The 25,410-nt window shown below is 45.6% G+C and overlaps 1 protein-coding gene across 2 annotated transcripts; it reads left to right on the top strand.

Annotated features, from left to right (window-relative positions):
* Positions 1-58: 58 nt before the first annotated feature.
* gas2l3 (growth arrest-specific 2 like 3) lies at positions 59-24,284 on the top strand. 2 transcript variants are annotated; one of them, XM_076721650.1, is made up of 9 exons: positions 59-76; positions 10,868-10,923; positions 16,206-16,392; positions 17,443-17,561; positions 18,059-18,200; positions 19,502-19,565; positions 19,663-19,804; positions 20,751-20,855; positions 21,651-24,284. In XM_076721650.1, the coding sequence occupies exons 2-9, from the start codon at positions 10,900-10,902 to the stop codon at positions 23,010-23,012; spliced, it is 2,145 nt and encodes a 714-aa protein (XP_076577765.1). In that variant the 5' UTR covers positions 59-76; positions 10,868-10,899; the 3' UTR covers positions 23,013-24,284. The 2 variants fall into 2 exon arrangements, with proteins under 2 accessions (XP_076577765.1, XP_076577764.1); XM_076721649.1 differs by lacking the exon at positions 59-76 and adding an exon at positions 8,751-8,895.
* The last annotated feature ends 1,126 nt before the right edge of the window (positions 24,285-25,410 follow it).

Raw genomic sequence — 25,410 nt, forward strand, 5'->3', positions numbered from 1 at the left:
CAGGAAGATTCTGGACTCTTCAGTGTTTCTGGCAAGTCTGAAACTTTTACTTCATCTTGGAGGGGGAATTAACGGGGTAAGTTTATCCGAAAGTTTTCGCCGGTGCAGAGGTTTTTCTCTGGTTTCTCCCCCAAATCCGTGAGGGAGCCTCGTGGAAGCTGCTCGTGGTAGTTAAGTTAAGTTAGCAAAAACACTGGAAAAATGCCGTTATCACTGCATATAACTGAAGCTCAGTGTGTTTTTAAGCATTTAAACAGAAGTGTTTAGACAAGTTGCCAGGAGTCCAGATATAACAATATTTGACGTTTAACTGAAATCAAGTATTCTGTTTTTATTTCCCAAAACGGCCTCAACACAGCTAGCTTTAAGTCCACCTGAAGGCTGTGCTTGTTTTTATGACCGATTTGTTAAACAAACCACGTACTTTCCTTTTCACACGATCACATTTAAACGACAAGGGAGCAGTTTAAATCAATTTCCATCTTACTCAGCCTTCACTGTTACATAACGGCAGGTAATTGACGTTGACAGGTCTGTGCGCGTTTGTGCTTAGAAAGAAACAACAGCTCTCAGTCTGGACCACACACACACCTTTGGTCTTGATTGGTGGGAATAAATAGGTAAGAGGATCAGTAGTTTCCTGGTGGATATCTAACTTGGGAGTCTATTCTGGGTTGCTGCATGATGATAATGTGAGGTTGCACTGGCTTGTTGGTAGGATTAAGTGTTTGTGAGGAGTTCATTAAGAAGAGCAGGTTAGGTAGAGAGTGAAATTTCCTCTCATGTGCACGAAAGGCACTCATGCTGCTGTTTTTGATCAAAGCGCACACTGTTTGGCTACCTGTTGTGCCAGGACAATGAAGAAGAATCCATTAATGTGATGTCTTGTACATGTGGTAGTCCTGGTTTCCTGTTGGAGGAAGTAAAGGCTCTGCAGGTGCTTCCTGCAAGGAGGGCTGCACTTGGGAAAGACCCTCACCCTCTGCACCACAGATGCTGCAGATGAGTTCATGGTGACATTTATTTTTGTCCTCCACAACAAGATTTCTTTACTTGACACTGTGATTTAGCCCGACGATCAGACTCAACAGCCATTTCCTTCCTCTATATGAGCTAATAAGAGATGTGGGTGGTGATTCAGCCCCAGGCTTCTTGTGATTATGGCTGTGAATTCATTTTTCCACTGTGATTTCCTGTGCCTGGATTTTACTTTGACATTACACCGAGTGTGATGTAACTATAGGTCATGGCTCTAGAAAAAGGAAGGGCATGAATGAGAGCAGGCGTGGCATTATTATTCATCCTCACATGGTGTTCATCTGACACTGATGTACCTAATCAACACCCCATCCAATAATTTCCAGCATCTCTATTGAAACCAACACCCATCAGCTGATGGGTAGGCTGACCCTGCTGGCTTGACCCACTCAGCTATTGGAAAATTGACTGGTATCAAGCTGCAGTAAGATTAGAGTCAGTGATCAGTTAAATGTGCTCCCTGTGTTAAAGCGTTACTTGAAGCTGCTTTAAACCAGATGTTTCTAGCAAAACACACGTGTCTTGCCAGCCACAGTCACACACAGTGAAGCTGCAAGAGAGAACGTGCCCATCCCCACTGATAGAGGCGCTGTTGTTATTCTTATTATCCCAAGTAAATCATGCTGTCAGTCTGGTTTCTCTCCTGTCACAGAAAGTCGCAGCTCTATATTAGACATTGACAGCTATGGACAGCTATGAGCCAATAAATGATTTACTTTTGAGTAGATGAGACTTTTGTATACCAGTTGGAGCTCACCGTCGTTGTCCTTTTTAGACTGTAGGATGAACTGTCACCAGATCACTGGCACTACAGAGCATCACTCTGTTTCAGACAAAGCTGTCACTGCCCAGCTCTCAATGAATGAGCGCACACATGAGTAGCAACCCCAATTCCAGCTATCTTCATAATCACCATCTGCTTGATCTTTGGCGTCAGGCCTCGCAGTTCAGGCCTGCCAAGGCCCCCGAAAGAAGTTAAGACTGAGGGTGCGCGCACACACACACACAACACCAGATGAGACAAAGGAGGCTTAATGAGTTAAAAATGCACGTGGGCCCATATGGGCTACGATGCTGCGTGTGTGGACACAATGGAGATGATAATGAAATCTTGGATTACCCCTCATTTATTTAGGATACAGCATACAGGAGGGGAATTGGGTGGGGTTGGGGGGTCATGGGTGCGTGTATGTGTAAAAGGGGGTTGGTTATTCTGTAGGTGGATGCATGTAGGTACTGTAAATAGTTGACCAGTAAGGCTGACGTCATTCACTAGTCATAGAAGGTGGTTTGACTTGGTAACAATTATATGATCAAACTGAGTAATCTGCATGCTATTTTAATGCTACAAGTCATTATGTGAATACAGTTTTACAGATTTGAATCAGTTTGAGGGCTAAGTGTTATTTAGATTTTCCTTTGTTTCCAGTTTATTATCAGTGTTAAAGACATCCTGAAGATATAGGGGAGCACAGGTTTCTCTCACGTTGTCTTAGCACTGATGAAGCTGATTAAGGTGAAAGGTCCCCCAGTTTTTAAATCCTACGCCCCTCCCGAGGATTATTATGTGACAAACAAACGTGGCTAATTAGGCTGAGCTCGATGACCCCTCGACCTTCCACGTCTCCTTGACCTGACCCTCTGTGGAGAGTAGGGAAGGGGAGACGTGGCTGTTTGGACTACAGAGGCTTATCTGAAGTGACTGATAAAGCCTGTTAGACAGCAATGCTGGGGTTGTGTGTTTGGAAGTAACACATTCCAATCTGTGCAAAAAATCCTTAATTATTGACAGCTTTGGGGCGCAGAATAAGATTATTATTTGGTGTAACTGAAATGAAAGTATCTCATGCAAAGAGTTATTAGAGAAAATAGAGTTAACATGATTAACTTTATATGGTGACAGTCAAAGAGGAGCCCAGCTGTGCTTCACAAACTGTATTCTCACTAGCAGACACCAGTTATGACGGCCTGGCAGGTTTATCATCTGTCTCATATGTCACATTTGAAATCCAAAGGCTTCTGCAACTGTTGGTACCTTCCTGATGCGCCTAATTCATTTAATGAACCCATGATACAATTCTGTTCATTATGGAATAATCATCAGCTACTTTTTTTTTTTCAAATAACGGCAGAGGAAAGATCAACGGTCAAGCTGACTTGGTAGTGTGCTCGGCTATTTCAAACCGCCGGCTGCTGCTGGACGCCTGTTCTGCATCTTGAAGCAATGATGTCATTGGAGTTAGGGGAGTGTGTGAGTGTGAGAGAGAGAGAGAGAGAGAGATCAGCAGAAACGGCTGAAAATGGGCATCTTGCCAGGCCAACTGCATGCTAAAGGATGTTGTGTGTGTGTTGCCCGCTGCCGATTGACACAGTCAACTGACAGCTGACATCATGTAGGGAGGGAATTTGAAATGGGGAAAATGACTGTGGAAAAGAAAGTGTTTTAACTGTCAGCTCAGGCTTTGCAGTTGGCACAAACCGGTGCCATGTTGGAACTCCATCAGAGAGCTGTCTTGTTGTGGTTTGGCTGTAGCTCCATGTAGTAATGTTCTCAGTCAAAGTAAAAAAAAAAAAAATGTCTCCAAATTTCAACCAAAACAGTGCATTCGATGCGTCATCTGACCACATCACACAGCCCGTTCCTTCATAGCTTTTTCTAAACAGCTGAACTTGGAAAACATGCCACATAGAGCAGACTGACTCACCTCCCTAAGCTCCTGCTAAACATTGGAGTCATTGTTTGGATATTGTTTTGGTCAAAACTGACACATGTTGTTTATTTATTTTGTTGCTGTTTCAAAATTTGAAACATGGTGAAGAATCTCCGTCAGGTCAGCTTAGAAGTGGTGTTCAGTTCGCCTCTTGTAACTTGCGCAGCACTGTGAGAAAGCCTGATGTTTAAGGATAGCATCGTCTCCTAAGAGACTATCAGTGACCACAGATTTGTTTCCTCAATCCATTATTGGATTTGACACATTTTCCCAAGTGTTGTGCCTGTGTTCTTAATATAATATATAGCTGATTGTGTTGACAATCTTGTGTGGAAGCTCACACACAAGAGGTGGTGTGCTGCAAACTGAAGCCTCCTTTTACCGACCTGGAATCAGCTTGCATCCATTCTTCTGCCGGTCAAGGTTGTGGAAAGCAGGCAGGAAGCCTGATCCTGAGTCAGCACTGAGGGGCTTTGAAATCCCGAAGAAGACCCGGTGGCGTGTGGTGAGCTGTGGATTACCATAAACAAATCAAAATGGGATTGGCAGGTGGCTCCCGCTCATTCAAGCCTTTAAGATGGACTTTACCCACACTGTCTCACCTCTAAGGAAAGACCACTCCAACAAGTGGAAGGAGGCCAAGAAAGGTTTTAATCCTGCTTGAAAGGAGGATAGTCTTTTACCATGGAAAACCACGATGAGCAAGCTTGTACTGGCCCAGGAGGGACTGAATTGCTTTAGAAAGTAAAGTTTCATTGAAGATGTTGGGCTCAGTTTGACAACAGACCGTTGACGTTTATTTACTTTTTCATTCTCCTCAAGCGAATAAATTTCCCTCTCGACACAATACAGCCAGGCCCCATCTGTAATGAAAAGAGGGAAGCCGGGCTCTAAATGAAACGCTCCTCCGACAGGGTAATTAAGTCCAGACACAAAGGGCTCAGCAGGAAGGGGTTTAATAGAGGAGGAGTTGGTATTCTCCAGGGGGAAGTTGGGTCCAGCAGAACCCTTTTGCACTGCAGGGAAGGGGAATGGCGCAGGAGGTTCACTGGCCTGCAGCCACTTCACACCGCGGCTACTGAGGAAACACGCACACACAAAGATATCACTCACCCGATTCTGTCTGCTCGAGTTATCGAATTAAACGTCAAAAATAAGGCTTCTTTTTCACATCAGAACTCTCAACAGTGTGTCCAGCAGAATCCTGTCAGATGTAGAATATATGACGCTGGAAAAGCAGAGGCTGTGCCTAAAGGCTGGGGTATGCTGGAAACACGGGGTCAAGAGCCTGCCACCATGGAGAGGGTTGAGGCGTGATGAGGCGGTCAGATGGGGATAACGATGTACACTTTCAGTCTCTCCATGAGGGCTCTCATGGTCCGAAGAATGAGAAAAGAGAGCTTGGGAGGAAAATAGTAAAAACCCTGCTTACTTTTTAGCTCTGCGTATCTTGCCAGGCACTGTGCTGTGTGGCCGTGCTTGTAAATTGGCTTTGAGTTAGTAATAGGGGCACTCCAGAGAAATAAGCTTTCAGGTAAAAGATGAGACATCGGGAGAAATTTGTGATGTCGAAATGTTTTTCCATCTGCAAGTTCATTTGGATGTCTGAACCTCCAGACTCAGAGCTAGTGGTTACGTATACATATGAGGCAGAGGAACATCGTGCGCTAATAGTGCTAATGTCCAAGGAATTAAATCATGAAATACAAAAAAAAAATTCACGCTCACACATCAAAGACCCCCGGGGGTCCTTTAAACTTCACGTGGCAGATGTTGGTTTTATTTTTTATCTTGTGTGCTTTATTCCCTCAACCTTGATTCCCACACACAATGCATGGTACTGGAAAATCAAAAGGACATCACTGCCTGACATTCTACTTTTAACTCATTACATAATGCATTCTCATTGCTTTTTTGCACTTATGCACGGGTGCTCGCATGCACCGCCGGAATCCCGCGGGCTGCATGCGTGCGCCACGTGCTCTGTGTGTTGTGGTGACGGAGCGCCGTGGAGGTGGATGCGCTCTGCTGTCTGGAATAGCGCTGATCCTCTTAAATGATTACTAGCTGCGACCAAAGAGATAGGCGACCTACTCGAGGAACACGCGGACAGATGTCTCACCCCCACCCTCATCAAAACACACACAGCATCTATGTTTAGCTCAGGAAGCTCGGGCTAGATCCCTTTCCTTTAATAGATATATTATACTGCTCATTTGTACCCAGATAAAAGCAATTCACTCATTTCATTCAGCACCTATTCCTGATTCAGTGTGGCTTGTGTGCTGGCCACTAGAAGGAGAAAATAGGCCTCTTAATGAGAAAAGATGAAGCTAAATGAATTGTGGTGGTTTGATTGCATAAGTTGAAGATGTGTTTAAAAACATCTTTGTGGGTGCATTAAAACAAATTATTCATTCATAATGAAATTTTTCTCTATGTATGCAGTAAGTGAATTTAAAATGATCTTGAATTGTAAGTGGAAATGTAGTTAAAATCATTATAGAGTCTTAATATTCCACAGTATCTGATATCTGCGTTGTCTGGAATTGCATATATGTGTAACACTGCGATGCCTTTACATATGGAACATCTGGAAACGCCATCTGAAGTTAAAGCTTTAAAAAGAGGTTGAGTCCGTTCAATCTGGAAATAGCAGTTTTCCTGGGGGGGATAAAACCTGCAACAAAGCTTTTATTTCACTCATAACAAGAAATACAGGGTGTTCAGCCCAAACCTGACCGGGGTCTTTTGTGTACCAGGTTTCTGTGCCTCATTTACTCAGTTAATCCTCATGTTGCTTTTGAAACAGAAGAATGGCTTCACCAGAACACAGGCTAATGTTTCAGTAATCTGAATGGAGAACTGGGAATCATGGAAAGCTCCAAATTCCCGCTCTGTTCTGTGAACGGAGCTTTTCCAGAATGCCAAAAATAACACTGCACATACGAAGCACAGCTTGTTCATCATGAATTCGACAATCAGCGATTTAAGTTGATTCACAAAGAGGCTCAGCTGCATATTTGGCCCCAGAGGAATCCAAAAACATAATCCCAATAACTTTCAGGGCTTCCAAGAAGCAGGGATGTTGCGGAGGAAACGTTACATTACAGATGGACGGCAGAAGAGTGCCAGCATTGTCGCACGTGTTTCCTCCCAGCAGCCGTTGGGGAATGTGCGTGGTAGCGCTCAGTGTCGAGCCCTGCCCTTTCCAGCGTGCCACTCCCAAGTTCCCCACCACTATAAAACATGTTTTGTCTTCGCCTCCCCTCTTTGGCTTCGATTCTCTCGCCCTCCTCTGTGCTTGACATTTGACTGTGTGTGGGTGCCTTTGGTCCCTGTAGGGAGCCACGCTCTCAGGCTCTGCTGAGGCCCCAGATGCACACAACTGGAGTCCAGAGCCAAAGATTTGCCCTTTGTCCTGTGCTGTTGTGTGTGACCCTTCAGGAACGCCTGTGTGCTGAAAAGAAGCAGAGCCATTATGGGTTGTTTTCCTCCTCTGAAATCCTAAATGTCGTCATTGCGTCGCTGTTTCTGGTTTTTCTGCTTTGTAGCCTCGGGGACAAGGCTTTGAAGGACTTCACTGACCCTTTGAAATCCTCTACATTCCCATACCACATTTTATGATCGATGATGTTTCCATCCTCATTCCTTTTCAAAAAGCATTCTTTTGAATTCATACGCGATTGCTCCTAAAATCCGTCGCTGAATTTTTAGGAGCCCAAGGAATCCCTCAGTACATGTTGTGCTTTCATTCTCAATTTCAATGGTTTGATCATCAAAGTACACCATGTGTAGAGAGTTTGTGTGGTTGTGTTTGACCAAACATCAAGGGCACACTGAAGACTTCAGGCTAATTTCAAGGATTTTCTTATTTTTGTTTATCAGTATTCAGTCGTGTGCATGATTTTGTGCCCCAGGACACATGCCATGTGTACTTTTTCACCAAAATTATTGTGCATGCATAATCTTCCTGGCTGTTTACACACCAGCAACCAGAACTTCAATGCCAGACATTGAATTGCACCACAAAAGGGGTGAAAATTAGCTTGTCCATCCAGGTGTTCTGTTTCCATCACTGCCGGTCAGCTGCCAGTAAATACCCATGACATCTGCAGAGTCTTTTGACCCAGGAATGAATGCCCTTTCCCTTTTGAAGACAAAAGACAGATGTTAGTGTTTTTTTGGCCAGTATGAAAGTACAGTATGTTCCCAAAGTGAGAGAATGCAAGAATGAAGGGATGGACGTACTATATGTACCACAGGTCAGCTTGCCTTGCCTTAAAATACTGTATCTCAGTCAATCTGCACTGTAGCCATTAGAACAGAGCTTGTTGGAACAGCTGTGGAAAACCAACATCTGTGCATCAGAGTCTGTGAAATGACGTCACGTGTTCTGTTCTTTGCTTTCTTGGAGTTTGCTCTCTCCAAGGCAAATTCGTTGAGGCACTTTCCACATGGATGCAGGTGTCAGCTCTCTTGACACCTGCATCGACACCCACAACCATCAAAAAACAACTAGAGCAACAAAGCTCTGCGCTCAGTGGTTTCCTGCTTCCCACTACAAAGTTTCTGCTGAGTGCTGGTCTGGGCAGTTGGGAGTGCTCTGGTGGGACTAGAGGGAGGTGGGGGATGAAAGGAAGTGGAGGTAACCCCCCCACCTCATCTCCCCTATTCCATCTCATTCCATTTCATCGCATCCTGGTTGGGGAGTTCCTGGTTTGGCTGCTGGTTTGGAGATGAGGAGGAGGAGGAGGTGTGCATGTGTGTGTGTGTGTGTGTGTGTGTGGGTGTGTGTGTGGAGGGTGGCAAGCTAACAAAACAATGGAGGCTTTGTCAGAGGGTCCCGCCGTGACAGGATTGTTGGGGGGAAGCAGGGGGGCTGTCAGGGCTTAGCGAAGCGTAGCCACTTCATTAGTCAGGGCTCTCCTTTTGCGCCTCCTCCTCCTCCCATCCATCCTCCCTCCCTGTCATGCTCTCGCAGCCCTTCCCTCCCAGCTCACTCGTGGAACCACTGAGGCAGGAGTCGCTCTGGCTGGACAGCAGTCAGCATATCGCAGGGTCGTGACGAGGATGTGCTTTTGAGGCTGATCGGAGTTGTTTGGTGCAGTTTCCTCGCTCAGTACCGTACTGTTTTTGCTCTGAGGTAGGTTGTCTTGTGTTGTCATCCTTCCTGTCCCGTCCCGTCCTTGGCCGCTGACTTGCATCTTCTCTCCCCCAAGCTGTAGTTTTGGTATCGGATGTCTGGACGCAGCACTCTCAGGCGGGCCTTTGATGAACAGCTGAGGATGTGGTTATAGTGTTTGTGGTTGTGGAGGCATTTCTAGATATTTCCGTTCCTCGTCGGTTTCATCACTCTGTGCATAATGACATCAGAAAAACCGCATATGTCTAGAAGTTTCACAAACCCACTTTGGTGAGGTGATATCCGTGTGTCCGAGAGCGAAGGCGGGGTAGTGGTGGTGGGGGACTATTGCCTCAGCTGTGTTGACCAAATTATCAGTGTTATTACGATCTACGTGCTTGTGATTGCTTTCTCCCCCCACCCACACTGCCTCTCTTTGTCAAACGCACACCCTCGGGGATAGTAGAGCATCAGAGTAATCCTTCACATCCTGTGTGGGAAAGGGCAGAGAGGAGCACTCAGACTAACCCCATCACTTCCTCGTGAGAAACTCTGATGTAGAACAACTCAAAGAAAAACATCAACATCACGGCTGGTTTTTACCCAGAGGGCTGTTCACAGCATCCTTGGTGCCTGTTTGCAGCTCATATCCGGTTAAACTTTGCTTTGTTTTGTTGTTCTAGTACTGCTTGTCTTGTAAAACTGATTACACACTCATTACACAGTAAAATGGAAGAAAACTGGACTGTCTGCTCTTCTTGCAGAGGAATCCCATTGATAGCGAGGGCTGATGTGTACTGTAGATAAAAGAGCTGCATGTGTAAAATTAGTTTGAAGACTGAATAGACTTGATGGGATAATCAATGAATGAAGCTTAAGACTGTGTGGAACCAGTTAAGCTAGCGGGTCATTCACAGGGTTTTCTCACGTCTCTTTCTCGTCCCTAGAGTCAGGAGGTTATTGTGTACGGCTGGACGATGAACCAAACATATTTAGTTTCCAACAGCAGGAATCTCTTACTGACCTAACTTTACTGTCATTAAAGTTAATGAATCAGTGCAAACATATACAAGTGAACCAATATGAGAAAGAAAATGTTGCATAAAAATACTGTTATAGTTATCGAAATCTACGTTGTGATGTAGATTTGACATCATGTGATCTAGCCCCGGGTGGCTGGATGTTTGTGCATGCTTTATGATGTACAGCACAGTGAGTTTACTTGAACTGAAATACTATATAAAAAATGCCTTGCCTTACTTTGCCTCACTCCAGTGAATGTTGATGTCTCTTTTAAAGGAATAATTTGATATTTTGTTATTGCACTAATTTGCTTTCTTGCTGAGAGTTGGATGTGAAGACTGGTACGACTCTCAGTTGCTCCAAAGCTAGCACTGGGTGTGATTAGCTTAGCTTGACAGGGAAAAGGCTAGCCTGACTCTCTCAAAAATCTGCCAATCAGCATCTCTAAAATTCACTAATTCACATGTTGTGTCTCATTTATTTGGTCTGTAAACAAAGAGAAAAGATCAGTTTGAGGTCTTAGAGGGAGTTAGGAAGTGGAACTGTTTCCTAACAAACAGTTCATCCATCCGCTCAGCATTTCTGTCGGCGGTCTGGCAGCCCCAGGGTGATGACAAGACTTTTGGTAGTCACTGCTTCTGGCTGTTGTTCACTAACAAATAGTTACAATATGTAACTCCCTCATTTCCCCCTGCTTCTAGACTTTTATCCTCACCAAACCTAAATGCCGACTGGCTCCACTTAGAGCGCAGACATGAGAGTGGTATTGATCTCCTCCTCTAACTCGCAACAAGAAAGCAAAAATCTGCCTGACTAGCCCATAATCAGATACCATGTCCGTCTTGATAAGCATTTTTCAGAGACCCAGAGGCGATGGCCACCAGAACGTCTGATTCACACTCTCTCTGAAATGCTACGTGGTAGAAGTACGATTTGAGTTTCTGATCATGTCTTTTTCATCTTTCCACAGAATGAAGAAGTGACTCATCTGTGATCGCAGTCATGGCTGTGCAGACTGGCATCCAGGTAGGCCCATCACCATCTAGAGAGGATTAAATGTACTTTGATTGACCAGAGGGGAAATGTGATCCTGCAATCCATCATTTAGCAAGTGTAGCCACACGTCTGTGCCCAGTTTCAAGTCTCAAATTCAAACTGCCTCAGTACTAAACCTGACTTTGAGTACTTACTATAGCACCCTCTTTTGGTCAGTTAATACCATTCATAGTGGCCAAGCAGTGACTCACCAACACTATCTGTGCCAAATTGGGGAAAAAATTCCCCAGACTGTGCGAGAGCTATTCAGATTAAATAAAGAACTGCAGACATCTGTCTCCCACTGAACAGCTGCGGCGAGCCCACCTGTGTTACAGCATGCCGTCTTGTTGTTGTTATGCATGTCTGACGTTCCACTACTCAAACCCCGAGGAGTTTCTCCGCACATTTTTTAGGAGGAGTGGGTGGAATGTGCAACACTTTTTCCCTTCCCCTCCCAGCAACCAAGTGCCAGCCATCCCAAAACCCGAAACAACAAACGTATCGTGTTACAGATTTGTCACATGGCAGCACCTTGTCGAGGAGGGCTTTTCTCTGTCGTCTCGTTTGGAAAGTCCTGGCTCTCCCCAGCCGTCTTGGAATGTAGACGCGCAAAATATGTATCCCAGTGCTGTACACATAACATGTGGCAGGAAACCTCTCAGACTGATGCCCATGTGTTGACAAGGCCCTGAAAAGCTTCCCAAGAGTTGCTGATGAACTGTGGTTAAATGCTCCGGCCTCAGACGCACCAGATTACCCCTAATGATGCTGCTAATTAGAGGGTTTTTATATTTAGATTTATATGGTGCATTATATTTGTAGGCTGCCTTATGTTTCCCCCGAGTTCACTGCTGCTTCATTTCAAGGGTAAGAGTACTTTCAAGGACAATTCCTGTTTCATTTTTTAAGTTTTTTCTTTATTCTTTTCCCATTCAATGACAAAGAACAGAGACAACAACAGTGGTGGTTTCTAATTGGCACCTCTATAAAAGACACGGAGCAAATTCAATATAATAGTTTAATTTGTCTGTCATCGTGTGGGCATGTTTAGTTAATTCATATGTGTTTGTAGAACACAGAAGAAGTGGATGATTTTTTTTCTGATGTAGCGTGCTATCAAAGGCACCCTGTGAGGATATTGATCCATGTCACACTGTGAGGATGCTGCAGAGACTGTAACACTGCAGCTACTTCCAGAGCTCAGCTCAGAGCTTCACTGCCCATGTAGAGCACAGTCACATCTGATAACCGGTCACACTCTGACTGCTCCGTTCACCCATGCTGAAAATGTATTCACTCATGGAAGTATAAGTAACATATGTGCACATCTATTAATGCAACAGTAAAAACAGCCATTGTAAAATCTAATGTCTGCAGGTTTTGGGTCTCGTGCTTTGGATGTTTGAACAAATCTGAGAAATCTTTTGTGATAGCCACAAATTGTAGCTTTGGGGTTTAAACCTGGTCTCTGCAATGCTGAAAACAGAAAGTAAAGGCACTGGAGTAACAGGGGTCAGATGTACATCAGTGAGCAGGGTTAGGAAGGTGTTATTTCATTTCTTTCAGTGGGAGAATAGTTCCTACAGTATGAGAAGTTGAACGAGTTGTAAACATAAGACTGATATATTATCGCTTAAAAAGGTTTATATGGCTAATGTGGTTGCAAACGTATTGACACAGAGTAACGTTATTACTCTGGAGTTGTTCCTGTGTTTCCACAGCTGAACAGACAAGAGAGACACTTATTAAACCTCAACAGAACCTCCAAGGAAGATTGTCATTGATTGTCCACAGTTAAACAAGTCAGCCTCTGGAGGAGCTGTGCTCAAACAACCCACCTCATCGCCCCAAAAATTGCTAGCTCCTAAAATTCCTCATTAAAACCAAGGCTACGTTGTCTTTTTTTCCCAGCGCTGCAAATATCTGAGATGAAAGTGAGCAAATAGAATGCCCAAGTCGCTCTTTTAGTGTTCGAAAAGAGCAGCATGACCTTATTAGTTCAGCCTGGCCAAACCAAACAGCTCTGGGTTTAGTTATGATCCTGAAAGGTCAATGGTCAACAGCCAGCCCATGGGAAGTTTAAAAAAGGAGTAGGAGAAGTAAATGCAAAGATGGGAAGCAGTACTTCATGTATTAAAGGAGTGGAAGTGTTCTGGTATGATTGAGCATGATCAAAATGTCTCTACTCTTAAAATAAGTAAAGAGCCTCATAGTCTACTATTGTTTCATGGAGTTTAGTCGCCCTTGCTGTAAGTGGCTCAGGTTAAGAGCATCAGATAAAATCCTAAACCGAAAATGGTAAACATACAGGCACAAACTGCTCAGTATGCTGCGATTCTTACCAGGATTACCAACCCACATTCCAGCTCCTAATGAGGACAGAGGCGGTGAAAGAAAACTAGATTAGCTGCGACTTTCTCGACACTCAGCGCAGATTTGAATTTCCAACACAAGGCTGCTTTAAATCCTGAACGCTCATGGTGAACCTGTATGCAGTCAGGTGACAGTATGAGGTGGGTTATGCCATTGTTCAGCTAAACAGCGCAACATCTTTTACGTAACTTCTGAACGTTACACTACGCTGCCTTATTTTCTAATTAGCTGGATGTTAAGAAATGCACATATGTTGTTGTGAACAGGCAGAGCGCCGGGGGCCACCTGTCGTTCTGCACTGAGTTATGTAAAGTGTGTGTATGTACAACTGTTTGTGTGTGTGTGAGTCGGGGGTGGGGGGGGGGTGGTCTTCCCATCCCTTCCTGAAGTGATGTAAGCTTTTCATTTTTGAGCAGCAGGTGTTTTTCACACTTTATCCTGTGTTTTTTAAGCACCTATTCCTCAGAACCACACATGTGCTCCCACCGTCTGCCACCCCTTAGAGTTCAAAGGTCAGCCTGATGGGAACAAGTGTGGAACAACAAAACAAAACAACACTTTCTTATGACAAGCATTTTGGTGTTCAATGGAAGCATTTGTTTGCATGTCTCTTATCCTAACACTGAATTAACTACAGGGCCTCAAAGGTTCACCCACCAATCAAATTACGCAGTGAATTAAATTAGTAAAATGAGTCAGTTACCTGAAGTTGACTGATTCTTGCACGAGGTTCAGTTTATTTGTCATGAGGAGAGCTACCCGGCCTGTGAAAGATGCAGTTGAGCTGCATTATGGGAACTGTAGGACGCAGTGTTTTTGGAGCTTGACCAATCCTAGGCTATAAAAGTCAGTGCCCTGAGCACTGTTGTTCAGGGACGCTCAGAGCATCATCAGAAGCGCCTCACTGTATGAGAGCCTCACTGTTCGACTGACCAGAAGGTTTCCTGTTTGAAGACCGAACAAACACAGTGAACTGACGGCCTCAACAAGACTCGGCCTTGTTTTAAGCACAACAACCCCTTCGGCACAGAGGAAGCAATGTCCCATTATTACACGACGACATGTGACAGATACGAAGATTAAAAGCTGTATCTTATACAGATGTCAACAAACTGGACGGAGGGAGGGGTGAGGGGGTGGGGGTCATCCAGAAGTGAGTTATGTAATGTCTGGACAAGTCATCACAGTGCACATCTGCTGCTGGTTTCTAGATTACCCCTCCTGCTGCCTGCCAACAATTGAAAGAGTGAAAACAAAACAACATAAATATAAATCTGAATTACAGGCACTTTTGAGGAACAGAAGTGTGTTGGGTTACTTTAAAATCAAAAGGCTGTTTGTTTTTTTTATTCATCTTTTTTCTGAAAGTATGTCTAACCGAACGATTTTATTAAGGTAGGTAGGACTGTGAAACCAACAACACTCAGGCTGCATAGGATTATTCTCTGTCTCTCCTTCTATATCAGCGCCGTAGTGAATTATCAGTGCAGAAATGAAGTATGAGAGAGGAGGAAATGGAAAGGGAGGGGTGTGACAGTAGAGCCGGATATGTTGGGACATCAGTGTCAAGAGCCGGGATGAGCGGCTCGCTCCAGGCACTGAGCCCTGGACTATGAACTCATGCTCGACACCCATTTAAGCAGTCAAGTGCAACAGCATTCAGTGGTCTCCGTCTTTCCTTTTTGGGTTTAAAACAAGAGAGAAAATTAAAAACTGAAAAGCCGTCTCTCAGTGGACAATGAAAGACGTAGCAAAATATGACCCACGTTGATGCAGAGCTGGATGTGAGGCTGTGGTTGCAGCAAACCGCAGTGGTTACCAGGCCAAGCTGCAGCGCTGTGTGCAGCGTCAGAGCGTGCCACGAACTCCAGCAGAGCATAGAAGTGAAGCGTGGTACGACGGCACCCCTGACGCCTTCTCTCTGCATGGATGGCTCACTAAAATTCCTCTGATATTCTCACAGCGGCAGGCTGAATGTTAACTAGAGTATGATAATGCCGTCGCGTTGGCTGTGGAGAAACTGCTAATCTACCTTCAGGGTTAAAAAGCAATCCATAAGAAAGTGTTTCCAAAAAAAACATTTAGATAGGTTTGTTGACACTTGGCGTACAGTTTTTTTGAGGACATGCTCAGGCTTATCTCACAAATGCCTCACTGAAGAGATAACATTGGTGTTGTTGTTTTTCTTGTCTGATTAACTAAAGCAAACGTGAGTCCTGAAGCAGGTCTGCAAAGAAAATAAAAGTATTTTTGAGTATTAAACTTAACTCTCTCTGACACTCCTGCAGTAATTAGAGTGGTAATTTTATCAGCAAGTATTTCTAGAAAGACAAGAAACACATGTCTCACACTTAGGAACATTTTAAAGCACATTGTTCAACATTTTAGGAAAATACACTTTATATGCTTCGTGTCCAAGTTTGAGATCAGAACAAACTCCCTGTTTCCTGTCCTAATGCTAAGATAAGCGTTATATTTCATGTAAAGATTTGAAACTGGCATCAATCTGGCAACGCAAGAAAGCTGACAAGTGTATCTTCCAGAATGTTGCTGCCCCTTTAAAGTTGAATGTCTTAAAACCATGACTAACTGAGAGAGTAGCACTCAGATCAGATTAGGCAGATGTCTCAATAAATGGGCAGCCTCACTAATCTGTTATAACATTCTGTCTGGCTTTCTGTTTGTGTGTCTGATCCTTTGAGTCATACAAGGAGATGATGTAGACCGTATTAAATTTATCATCTTCCCAGATGCCTAGAAAACCTTGATTTTGAGTGCATATACAGAAATGGTTACAAATGCTTTCGTCCAAAAAAGTGTCTAACTTTGTTTCTGTCAACGTGGATGGAAATCTGCCATTTAAGCGTCCGTCCGCTTTCCCCTCCTCTCGTCTTCAGGTATGGTTTGGCGAGAAGTTCGATGCCCCGCTGCTGAGCCCCAGGAGCCCTCGCAGCCCGTTAGCACAGCGGCACGGACCCGGCCTCGCAGACGTCTTCCAGTATGACCAGTGGCTGGCAGTGCGACATGAGGCCACCCTGGTTCCCATGCAGGAGGATCTGGCCATCTGGCTCACGGGCATGCTGGGTAAGTGCTGCGTGTCAGCGGAGAAGTACCGCTCTTAGTGGTTTTGTCTTTTTGGTATCATGTTGTTTTGACATCATTCATCATTGGCTTACTTTTTCTCCATCTGTTGTATTGTATTTTCCTGTAGTACGGTCACATGGATATACACAACAGAGTGAATGTGTCCAAACCTGTTTGTGTAGCCACATGCTACCAGTTTGCCCCTGGAGGCTGGAGGCTAGGAAACTACTGAGGCACAATTGACACGGGTCTCCCATGTAATTGGATTTAGATGCTGTTATTTCCAACTGGGCCTGAACAAACCACAGAAACAGGAGTGGCACAAAATCCCTCATTTCATCCATTATACTGACATCTATTGTCCGTTACGATACAATGGAGCAGTGAGGAAACTGAAGCTGACTGGAAACTGACTCTATTGTTGAGTGGTGAAACCGTTTTTAAGACGCAGACAGATCAGTTTTTGTCAAGAGGAATGTGGGCAGGTACTAAGTGCTCCCCGTGAGTTATTGGTACCGTGACCGCAGTGACCTATAAACCCCGTTTTTAGACTTTTGAAACTGTTTGACCCATCTAATAGTCAGTCCTGAGGGGCCGGATAGTGCACATGCAGCGGATAAAGTTTCAAGCCTGGAGGCTGGGCTGTTGTTATGTGGAAAATAAACCTTTGTGGAGAAATCTTTAGTCACTTTGTGTTATAGCTATTGTGGATTTTGTTCCCAATGCAAATTCAGTTCACATGGCCTTTGTTGAGCTCCCTAGGGCGGTGATTTACAATAAGGGGTCATGGGAGCATCATGAGTCCTTAAGGAGTTTGTAGGAGAGTCTTCTGTTGAACTGTCAATGTGAAGTGTTTTTGTAAGGTTCCACAAAAAACGTCTGTGTAGAAGGAAAAAGTGCTTATAGAGCAGAGAAGAATCTGAGCTGTAATTGTATTTATTTGTATTGGAGATTTTGACCTACAGACAGTGAAGTGAAGGGCTGCTGCAGATGAAAAGGAAGGATAATCTGCATGGTGCTGCATGTCTTAAACACTTTTCGTTTTTCCAGAGGAGGAGGTGAGAGCCGAGTTTTTCATGGAGGAGCTGAATAACGGCGTGAAGCTCTGCCAACTAATCGGTGTGCTGCAGACTAAGATCGCCCAGAGCTGCCCCTCCGCACTCTGCAAGGTGAGTCACACAGCAGCGATGAAAATAGCTCGGACGACCGTCCAAAGGGCGGCTTTCATGCTCGCACATGGGGGATGTTTGGGGAGAGCTCTGCAGGTCACAGTACGGACAAGTCTCACGCTTTCAGTTTTCTGTTAACTCTCAGGAGCTGTGAGGTGGAGCTCTGCCTTTTTATCCAATGTTTTTCATACACTTGACCTGTTCTGAATTTCTTTTTGTACTGAGATATTTTCCTGCCACAGCTAATACACAGACTTCCTGTTTACAGCCAAGGATGAATGTGCAGCAGGAGGGTAGAATATTACACTATACATGGGCATTTTCAGTGTTTACAAATGCAAACAACTTGCTTAAATGGTAAAATTACTGCTTGGCCTTAGTGTGATGACTTCAGTGTTAACAGGCAAGACTTTGTCTCAATACCCTCTGAGCTAACAAGGTGTCCACACTAATTTTCATGATGATGAGGGCTCATAGAATTTTATTGTTCCTGACAGCTCTTCCCCACAAGGAAGGTCGCATGTAAGCGGGACGCCTCTCCAGGTTCCTTCTTCGCCCGCGACAACACTGCCAACTTCCTGGCCTGGTGTCGCCACATCGGTGTGGAGGAGACCTACCTGTTTGAGTCAGAGGGCCTCGGTAAGAGCCGCAGCAGATATCACTAAATCAGGTCTCGAGTAAATCATTTTGAGTATGCTGCTCTCCCTTTTAACTGTTAACATCCAGCCACCTGCTTCCGAGTAAATGTGACCTTTGAGCTCATTGTTTTTGGCTGATAGGACTTGGCCGTGTACACATGAATCGCGGTTGTTATAATGCAAGAACCCACAGTAACCTGTTAAAGTTTGCCAGAATCCTGCTTCTTAAAAAGCCAGTTAAAAAAATCACAGTGAAGGTGGCATGAAGCAAGCGCTTTGTTTCAGAATGTCACCTTAATCGTCTGGTAAATCTTTTATTCCAGGAGATCGAAGTGCAGCAAAATCCCTGTTTGTGGTATCGTGATGAGTTTTCCTGCGTGTGCTTGGCCAGTGTTTGACTATTGGGAAAAAAAGTCTATTTTTCTTCCTGAGCTTTTATTTCTTTAGCAAGCATCAGTTTAGTCCAAGACTGTTTTAAAAATCTGGCCAAAAGGAAGTTGAGACCAAGCAAAAATAAGGCACCAAAGGTCTCGTGCAAGAGCAAACAAACACTCAAGGAGTTCTTTTAAATATTTACTCCGAGGTAGATATGTCTGGAGGTTTGTGCAAAACACTACAGCTTATTTATTTAGCCACCTGATCCACCCATATGATTTGGAACACTTCGCTGTTTGTAGTGTTTGAGTGAGCATAAGACGATAAGATGGACCAGGAAGAGAAACGATGCCAGACAGGTGGACAGAAACAAAGTCGCCGTGAACGTCAGCGAGCACGAACATAATTAACTCCACGCTTCATACTGAGGATGTTTAGTAGTGAGAAACAGACTGCGATTGTAAGCTCCTAATAACTTAACAGAGCTCTGTTGTTTAAGCCTTTCTTCTCAATGGTGTAATAGGATCTGTTGTGGAGAGCAATCACCCTGATTACTCTGTATGGGGGATTACTTCATTACAAGTAATGGCTCTCCAAAAGAACGGATTGGAGCGATTTAGAAAGAAAGCCACACACCTGCTGTTCCAAGAGTGCAAACAGATCGAATTCTTCAAGATTATTTTTGTGTCATTAATATCCTTGTGTGACTTTTAAGTTGCACTCTTGACTCCAAGCGTCTCCTCTCATCTGTATGAATCACCGAACAACCTCTGGGGATAATTAGCTCTCTCTCATGAGCTCATAATGTCACGTTTTGGAATGTAACATCTTCTCTGTCCTGTTCCGTCTGTAAAGAAAACAGACATGGCAGCTGCTTCTTCACATTATTTCTTAGTCGTCTGTTCATTGTTGTGTTTTGCGTCTCAGTGCTGCACAAGGAGCCTCGGCAGGTTTGCCTCTGTCTGCTGGAGATCGGCCGCATCGTCTCCAAGTAAGTCCTTGAGAACAGGAGAAGAAGCAGCCTCACATGAATCATCATATTTCACATTTCGGTGCCGGAGGTGTAAGCTCTGCCCTGTGCTCCTCAGGTACGGCGTGGAGCCTCCCGTGCTGGTGAAGCTGGAGAAGGAGATTGAGTTGGAGGAGACTCTGCTGATGACAGAGGAGCCGCCTCCGGCCGTCAAGACCTTCAGCGTGTGCTGTCAGCACGGCGGCCTCTACCAGCCGGGGGTGAGTTCTGACTGACAGCTGGAACATACGAACAGGAAATGAACACGGCGGTGTTTTTAAAACAGACCGAACATGAACCTCTTCCCCCCGGAGGCAGGAAGCGTGGCACGAGTCCCGGCCCTCCTCTTCTCTAGCTTTTCAAGTCACCTCCACCAGAACACGTGCGATGTTGTCGGCGAGCTGTCATCTAAGCTCAGTCTAGGCGACGGTGTTTACGTAAATAAGCAAAAAGAGAACTGCTGCTGTAAAGGGCTGCAGCTGATCACGTTAGCCTCGCATAGGTGGTACATGTGCGACCCAGTTGAAGCCAAGCCAAGGCTGTTGCCGCTTCGCTGGCGCCCCACAGGGTATATGACACATCACGGCCGACCACGTGACGCTCTGCCGGCGCCCTGTGACTCGCTCTCACACAGATCCGTGCCGCCATACAGCCATAAGCGCACGCGGCGAACAACTCGTCGTTGGTGAACTAGTATAAACGCTCTGCCTCTTTCACAACGCAGAGGCTCCTCCATCAGCTGCGGTTAGAAATCGCTTCTGATGCGGGGTGGGTTTATTCCCCAGTGGCTAAAACAAGGCTCCAACATTGTCGGGGGTTGTGGGTTTTATTCCCAGAGCAGACAGCTGGGTTAAAAATAGCTGCATTCATTGAAGTGGAAGGCAGTTTGGATAAAAGCATCTACCATGTAGCAGGAAGTTATTTAAGTCAAGTGAGTCTTCATCACCATGAAGAGAGATTTTAACATTGTAATTACATCATTCCTCACTTATCCGGCCACAAAAGCTGTATGTCCGTACATGTATTGCTTTGTTTTCCAGCCGTCTGAAGTGACAAATTATCTTCCAACTGTCAACATTAATCATATTCTTTACAAAGAGTGTCCCGTATTGCTGCCAATGAGACTATCAGTATGGCCGCCTTATACTCCTCTATTATCCGTTGTAGGAGCACGGCATGGACGACCCTCCCTGCAACTGCTCCAACAGGGTTTCCATCGAGTACCTGTCAGAGGGACGCTACAGACTGGGAGACAAGACCCTGTTTATTCGGGTGAGTGCTGTGAACACACACGCACACACACACACACACACTCTCTGCAGTGGCAGCAGACTCTTGTTGGCTCACTTCACGTCAGTAATCCAGACAATCCTGATAGTCCCATAGTCACATTCAGAAGGAGTCACAGCTTGTGAAATACACTGATTTCACATGTCAGTGTTTCGTTACATTGTCTTGAGAAAGAAGTTCTACTTATATCTGTTAAGGAAGTAAATCTGCAATCCGGTGCAGCAGAAATACACAAGAAGGAGATCAGAATTTCATGGCAATAGAGGAGCAGCCAGGTGCAGCAGGGAGGTTCAGGAAGTAAGACCAAAATCAGCTGCTGTGTCTTACTCTGACCTTTACTGGGGCTGTGCAAAAGGAGCTGAAGCACAGGAGGCACTGCAAGCACGAATACTGTGTTCAGATCCTATTTAAAGTGTTTTGCAACACAGGCTGCCGTCAGTGTGTGTGTGTGTGTGCGTGTGTGAGTGAGAGAGCTCTAGAGGTGAAGAGCATGCAGGACTCTTTACTACATCGCTGGAGGCTGTGGCTGGATACACGTAAGCTCGTTACCCAATCGTGGCGGATGGCGTTCGGCGATTACATCACAATTACGCTGATGTCCGCGTTGCCAAGCCTCAGGGCAGACGCGTTTTTATAGATCTGCAGCAGCTATTTTAGGAACTTCCTGGAATGTCACTGATGGATTTTTGACAGTCAATAAAGATCTGTGAATGTTCTTCTCTCCATCAATCTTTCTTTTGGGAAATTCAGTGACCGAATGATTTTCTCGCTCCACAGATGCTTCACGGTAAACACGTGATGGTGCGTGTCGGTGGCGGCTGGGACACACTGCGTGGCTTCCTCATGAAATACGACCCTCTGCGAGTTCTGCAGTTCACCACTCTGGAGCAGAAGATCCTGGCCTTTCAGAAAGGCCCCCCTGCCCTGGGAGGTCACCATGGCAACGCCGCTCCACCCCCTCCTCCTGACATGGACCCCCTCGCCGCCGTCAACAACCTCATCTCCTCCTCTGCCTCCTCTTCCTCCTCCACCTCCTCGTCTTCCTCTTCGTCCGGCTCGGGCTGTAAGCCGGCGTGTGTGACCGCTGCCGGTCAGACGTGTCGGTCCTACGCCGCCTCCCCGGCCTGCACGCCCACGTTGCCCAGAAAAGGTTCTGCCACCACGATCAAGAAGAACCTCCAGGGGACGCAGTCCTCCCCCAGGAAGCCCACCCAGCTGCCCCTGCCCATCACCACCAAAGGCTCCTCCTCTCTGCCCTCCACACCTGTGGGGAGCTCCTCCAAACAGGCTTCCAGCCCGGGGTGTCAGGGTGTGCAGGCCCCTCGCAGAGCTCTGACTCCATCCTCAGCTCCGTCAGCTGCCCCTGCAGATCCAAGGCCTGCCTCCAATCTGAGGCTCAGACCGTCACCACGCGGCCCCGCCTCTCAGCCCAGGAGCCCCGTCTGCCCCGAGCCGTCTTCCAAATGCCCCAAACCCTCCAGCCCCTGCACCTCCCCCACTGCCACCTCTGTGCCTCGCCCCGTCACCGCACCAGGACGGGCACCCGCCCCTAAAGATGCCCGGCCCCCATCAGGGGCCAGTCAGCGCTCTCGCCTTGCACAGCGCCGCCCCGGCTCCCCAGCCTCACGCCTCCGCCTGGAGGTGACAAGACGGGTCCGGACAGCCACAAAAGCTGCAGCAACAACTCCCCAAACCCGGACCCCCACCCCCAGCTCACGGACAGCCTCCCCGGCGCTGCCAAAACCCGCCTCCTCCCTGCCGAAGAGCAAAGAGGTCACAGCCAAAGCCAAGGGCCCGGCCCCGGTCAAGGCGGCTTCCGCCCCTCCACGCGGTACTACTGCTGTCCCCGGGCGGGTCCCGGGGGGCAACACAGGCCCTTCTCCCGCCAGCAAAACCAATCAGAAAACACCAGCCACAACACAGAGGGTGGGGAGAAAGCAAGCAGCCATCACTAACCCCGTCACCGGGAAGTCAGCTCTAAAACCTGAACCAGCTCCAGTACAAGTCCTGCAGAAAACCAGCCCCAACATCAAAGCTGGTAAGACCGAGCCCAGTGTCACCAAGAAGGTCCCACAGTGCAAGAGCAAAAGCGGGGACCCTTACTTTGAAATGAACAGTCGGAGGAGGCAGAAGACGTAGCAGCTCGGCCTGAGGACTTCCCAAAGCCAGCAGGCTGGTCCCATATAGCTTTTTACAAACCAGCTCAGACTCTTTCAACAGATTTAGTCTCTAATCCACATCAAAAGGTTCTCATGTTTGACCTTTTCTCTCTTCTCTTCAAATATATTTTTGTTTGTCGGTTTTGTATGTTATTTAATAGTCTTTTATTTTAATTTTTTTTTTAATCCAAAAAGGTCAAAGATGTCATTGCTCTGTATGTCTTTGTGGTGATTTTGTGGTCTTCTTTGAGAGGTCATCTCCATGTTACCTGGTCAACACTAAAACTTGCACAATGTTTACAGCTTCACCTTCATCACGCGTCCAGCCGTGACAGATTATGCGTCAACCGACCTTTTAGAGAACTAATGATAGAATCTAGTGGAAAACCCGCGTTCAAACACTAACCTCAGAGCTTTTTTAGGTCAGCACAGTATCACAGGACACAGCCATGGTTCAGTTCAATGCACTTATGTGACAATTTGCAGGAGTTGGTGTTCATGGCGAAGCAGCTTCTGAGTCCTGTTCTCTCAACAGGTCACCAAAGTTGTGACATTTCTGGAGTTCAGTGATACAACTGGAACACTAATGGTGGTGTCTGATGATTTTTTTTTGCTCCCCAGTGAGAACATGCATTCCACTGGTGGATGCGATTTTTTTTTTTTTTTTGTATAAATGATATCTAGGTGGACGGTTTCCGCTGATGGCGCCGGACAAAGCGCCATCAGGAACGGGCCTTCCTGTCGCGTGCCTTCGTCAGAAATCTCGTTTCTGAGCGGCATTAGAATGTATCAGATGATCGGGGGTGGTGGGGGTTTTTAATGGTTTTTACTGATGAAAATTGCACAGTGTGTACGAGCACTCATGACTTTGGCGTCTCAGAGAAAAGCCGGAGTCGCAGATGAACTACTGATCAAACGCCTCTTTTCTTTTGAGCAGGAAACACTCGAGGCCCTCCAGCGGCCAAAATCATGTTAGAGCAGAATCTACTCGGTGTAGACTTTGTTTTTTATATGGTTTCTAATTTTAACGTGTATTAAAAATCTAGTTTTGTATGTGGTGTTTGTGTATGTGAGTGTGTGTGCGTATACAGTGTGTGTATATATATTATCAGTGAGGCTTTGTTCTTGTTTGGCACTTTACAGAAACCGCTGTGTTTGTCAGAATTTGAATGTTGATTCTGTTGATTGTGTCCTTGTTCCGGCTACCTTTTTGTCGTCTTGATTAATAAATGGACAAGTGTTTTAAAGGTCACCCCGGCTCTGTGGCGTTTGTCTCATTTAACGCGGTTTGCTGTTGCACGTTGGTGCTCCAAATGTTTTACAGGATTTGTTTTCACTCTAAAGCCTGAAAAGGCTCTTAGCCTGGATAGCCGGCAAAGTCCTTGGAGCATGCAGACTGTGGGGAAATGGTGACGAAAGCGACACAGATGCTTTGTAGCATGCAGGTGACTGAAACTTTACTTAAACAGGCAAAAACTGAGTGGATCATATGTGCTAATAACTTGTGTCCAGTGGCCTCACATAATTTCCAGTGTAGCTCTGACCATCGTCAACCTCAGCAGAGGTCTAATGAGACAGAATAAGTGGAATCACCTGCGCTGGTGTGCAGGGTCTTTACTGGAAATAAAACACGTTGCTGCCATCTAGTGGTGCTAAACAAACACTGCAACTACACCAGACTTTCATTAGTTTTAGTGGACCAATGTTTGATCATAAAGAGATGGAAGGAAAGACTCTTTCAAGCTGAGAATGTAAACAATACAAGCCAGATTCTCTTTTTATTTATGCTCATAAATAACAGATTGATTTATTTTTTTTTTTCTGCAAGTCAAGCATGGATAGATGTAGTCATTAAGTCTTAAATACAATCAGCTGTTGTTGAGCCATTTCAGTGAGTCACACGGCCATTCTGGACACCAAAGTCCATGTCAAAAAGCAGTGATTTCTATGCATTAGAGTGAAAATACTCACCTTTACAGCTTTGGTTCAGAGTCAACAGCTGATTCCTGATGCAGCAGGCAGCTGTTGATTAATCCACTGTTCACTGCAGCAGACAGACAAGGTCTGTGACTAGCTCGTGATCATGAAGTCCAGATATTTCCCTCAGGAGTAGGTAGAGACTAAAAACGGAGTCAGGTGGCCAGAAACACAACTCCAAATGACTGCTATGGTTCCACCTGTTTGCTACATGTTTACATAAGCAACTGTTTGCTAAAAAGTTTGTCATATCAACTTCAAAAATGATGATGTCAATGTTGTGCTCACAGGCTCTTTCTGCTGCACACAAGTGGCAAAAAAATCAATGCAGGTTAAAAGAATATACAACCCTGTTTCCAAAAGAGTTGGGACACTATGTAAAACACAAATAGAAGCAAAGT

The sequence above is a fragment of the Chaetodon auriga genome, chromosome 22 (genome assembly GCF_051107435.1).
Source record: "Chaetodon auriga isolate fChaAug3 chromosome 22, fChaAug3.hap1, whole genome shotgun sequence".
Lineage (NCBI taxonomy): Eukaryota > Metazoa > Chordata > Actinopteri > Chaetodontiformes > Chaetodontidae > Chaetodon > Chaetodon auriga.

Excerpts from the sequence above, each read along its gene's own strand:
- gas2l3 (XM_076721650.1), top strand. The coding sequence starts at position 10,900 with ATGGCTGTGCAGACTGGCATCCAG. Across the intron at positions 18,201-19,501 it reads GTTTGAGTCAGAGGGCCTCG|TGCTGCACAAGGAGCCTCGG; the intron begins GTAAGAGCCGCA and ends TTTGCGTCTCAG. Across the intron at positions 19,805-20,750 it reads GCGGCCTCTACCAGCCGGGG|GAGCACGGCATGGACGACCC; the intron begins GTGAGTTCTGAC and ends TATCCGTTGTAG.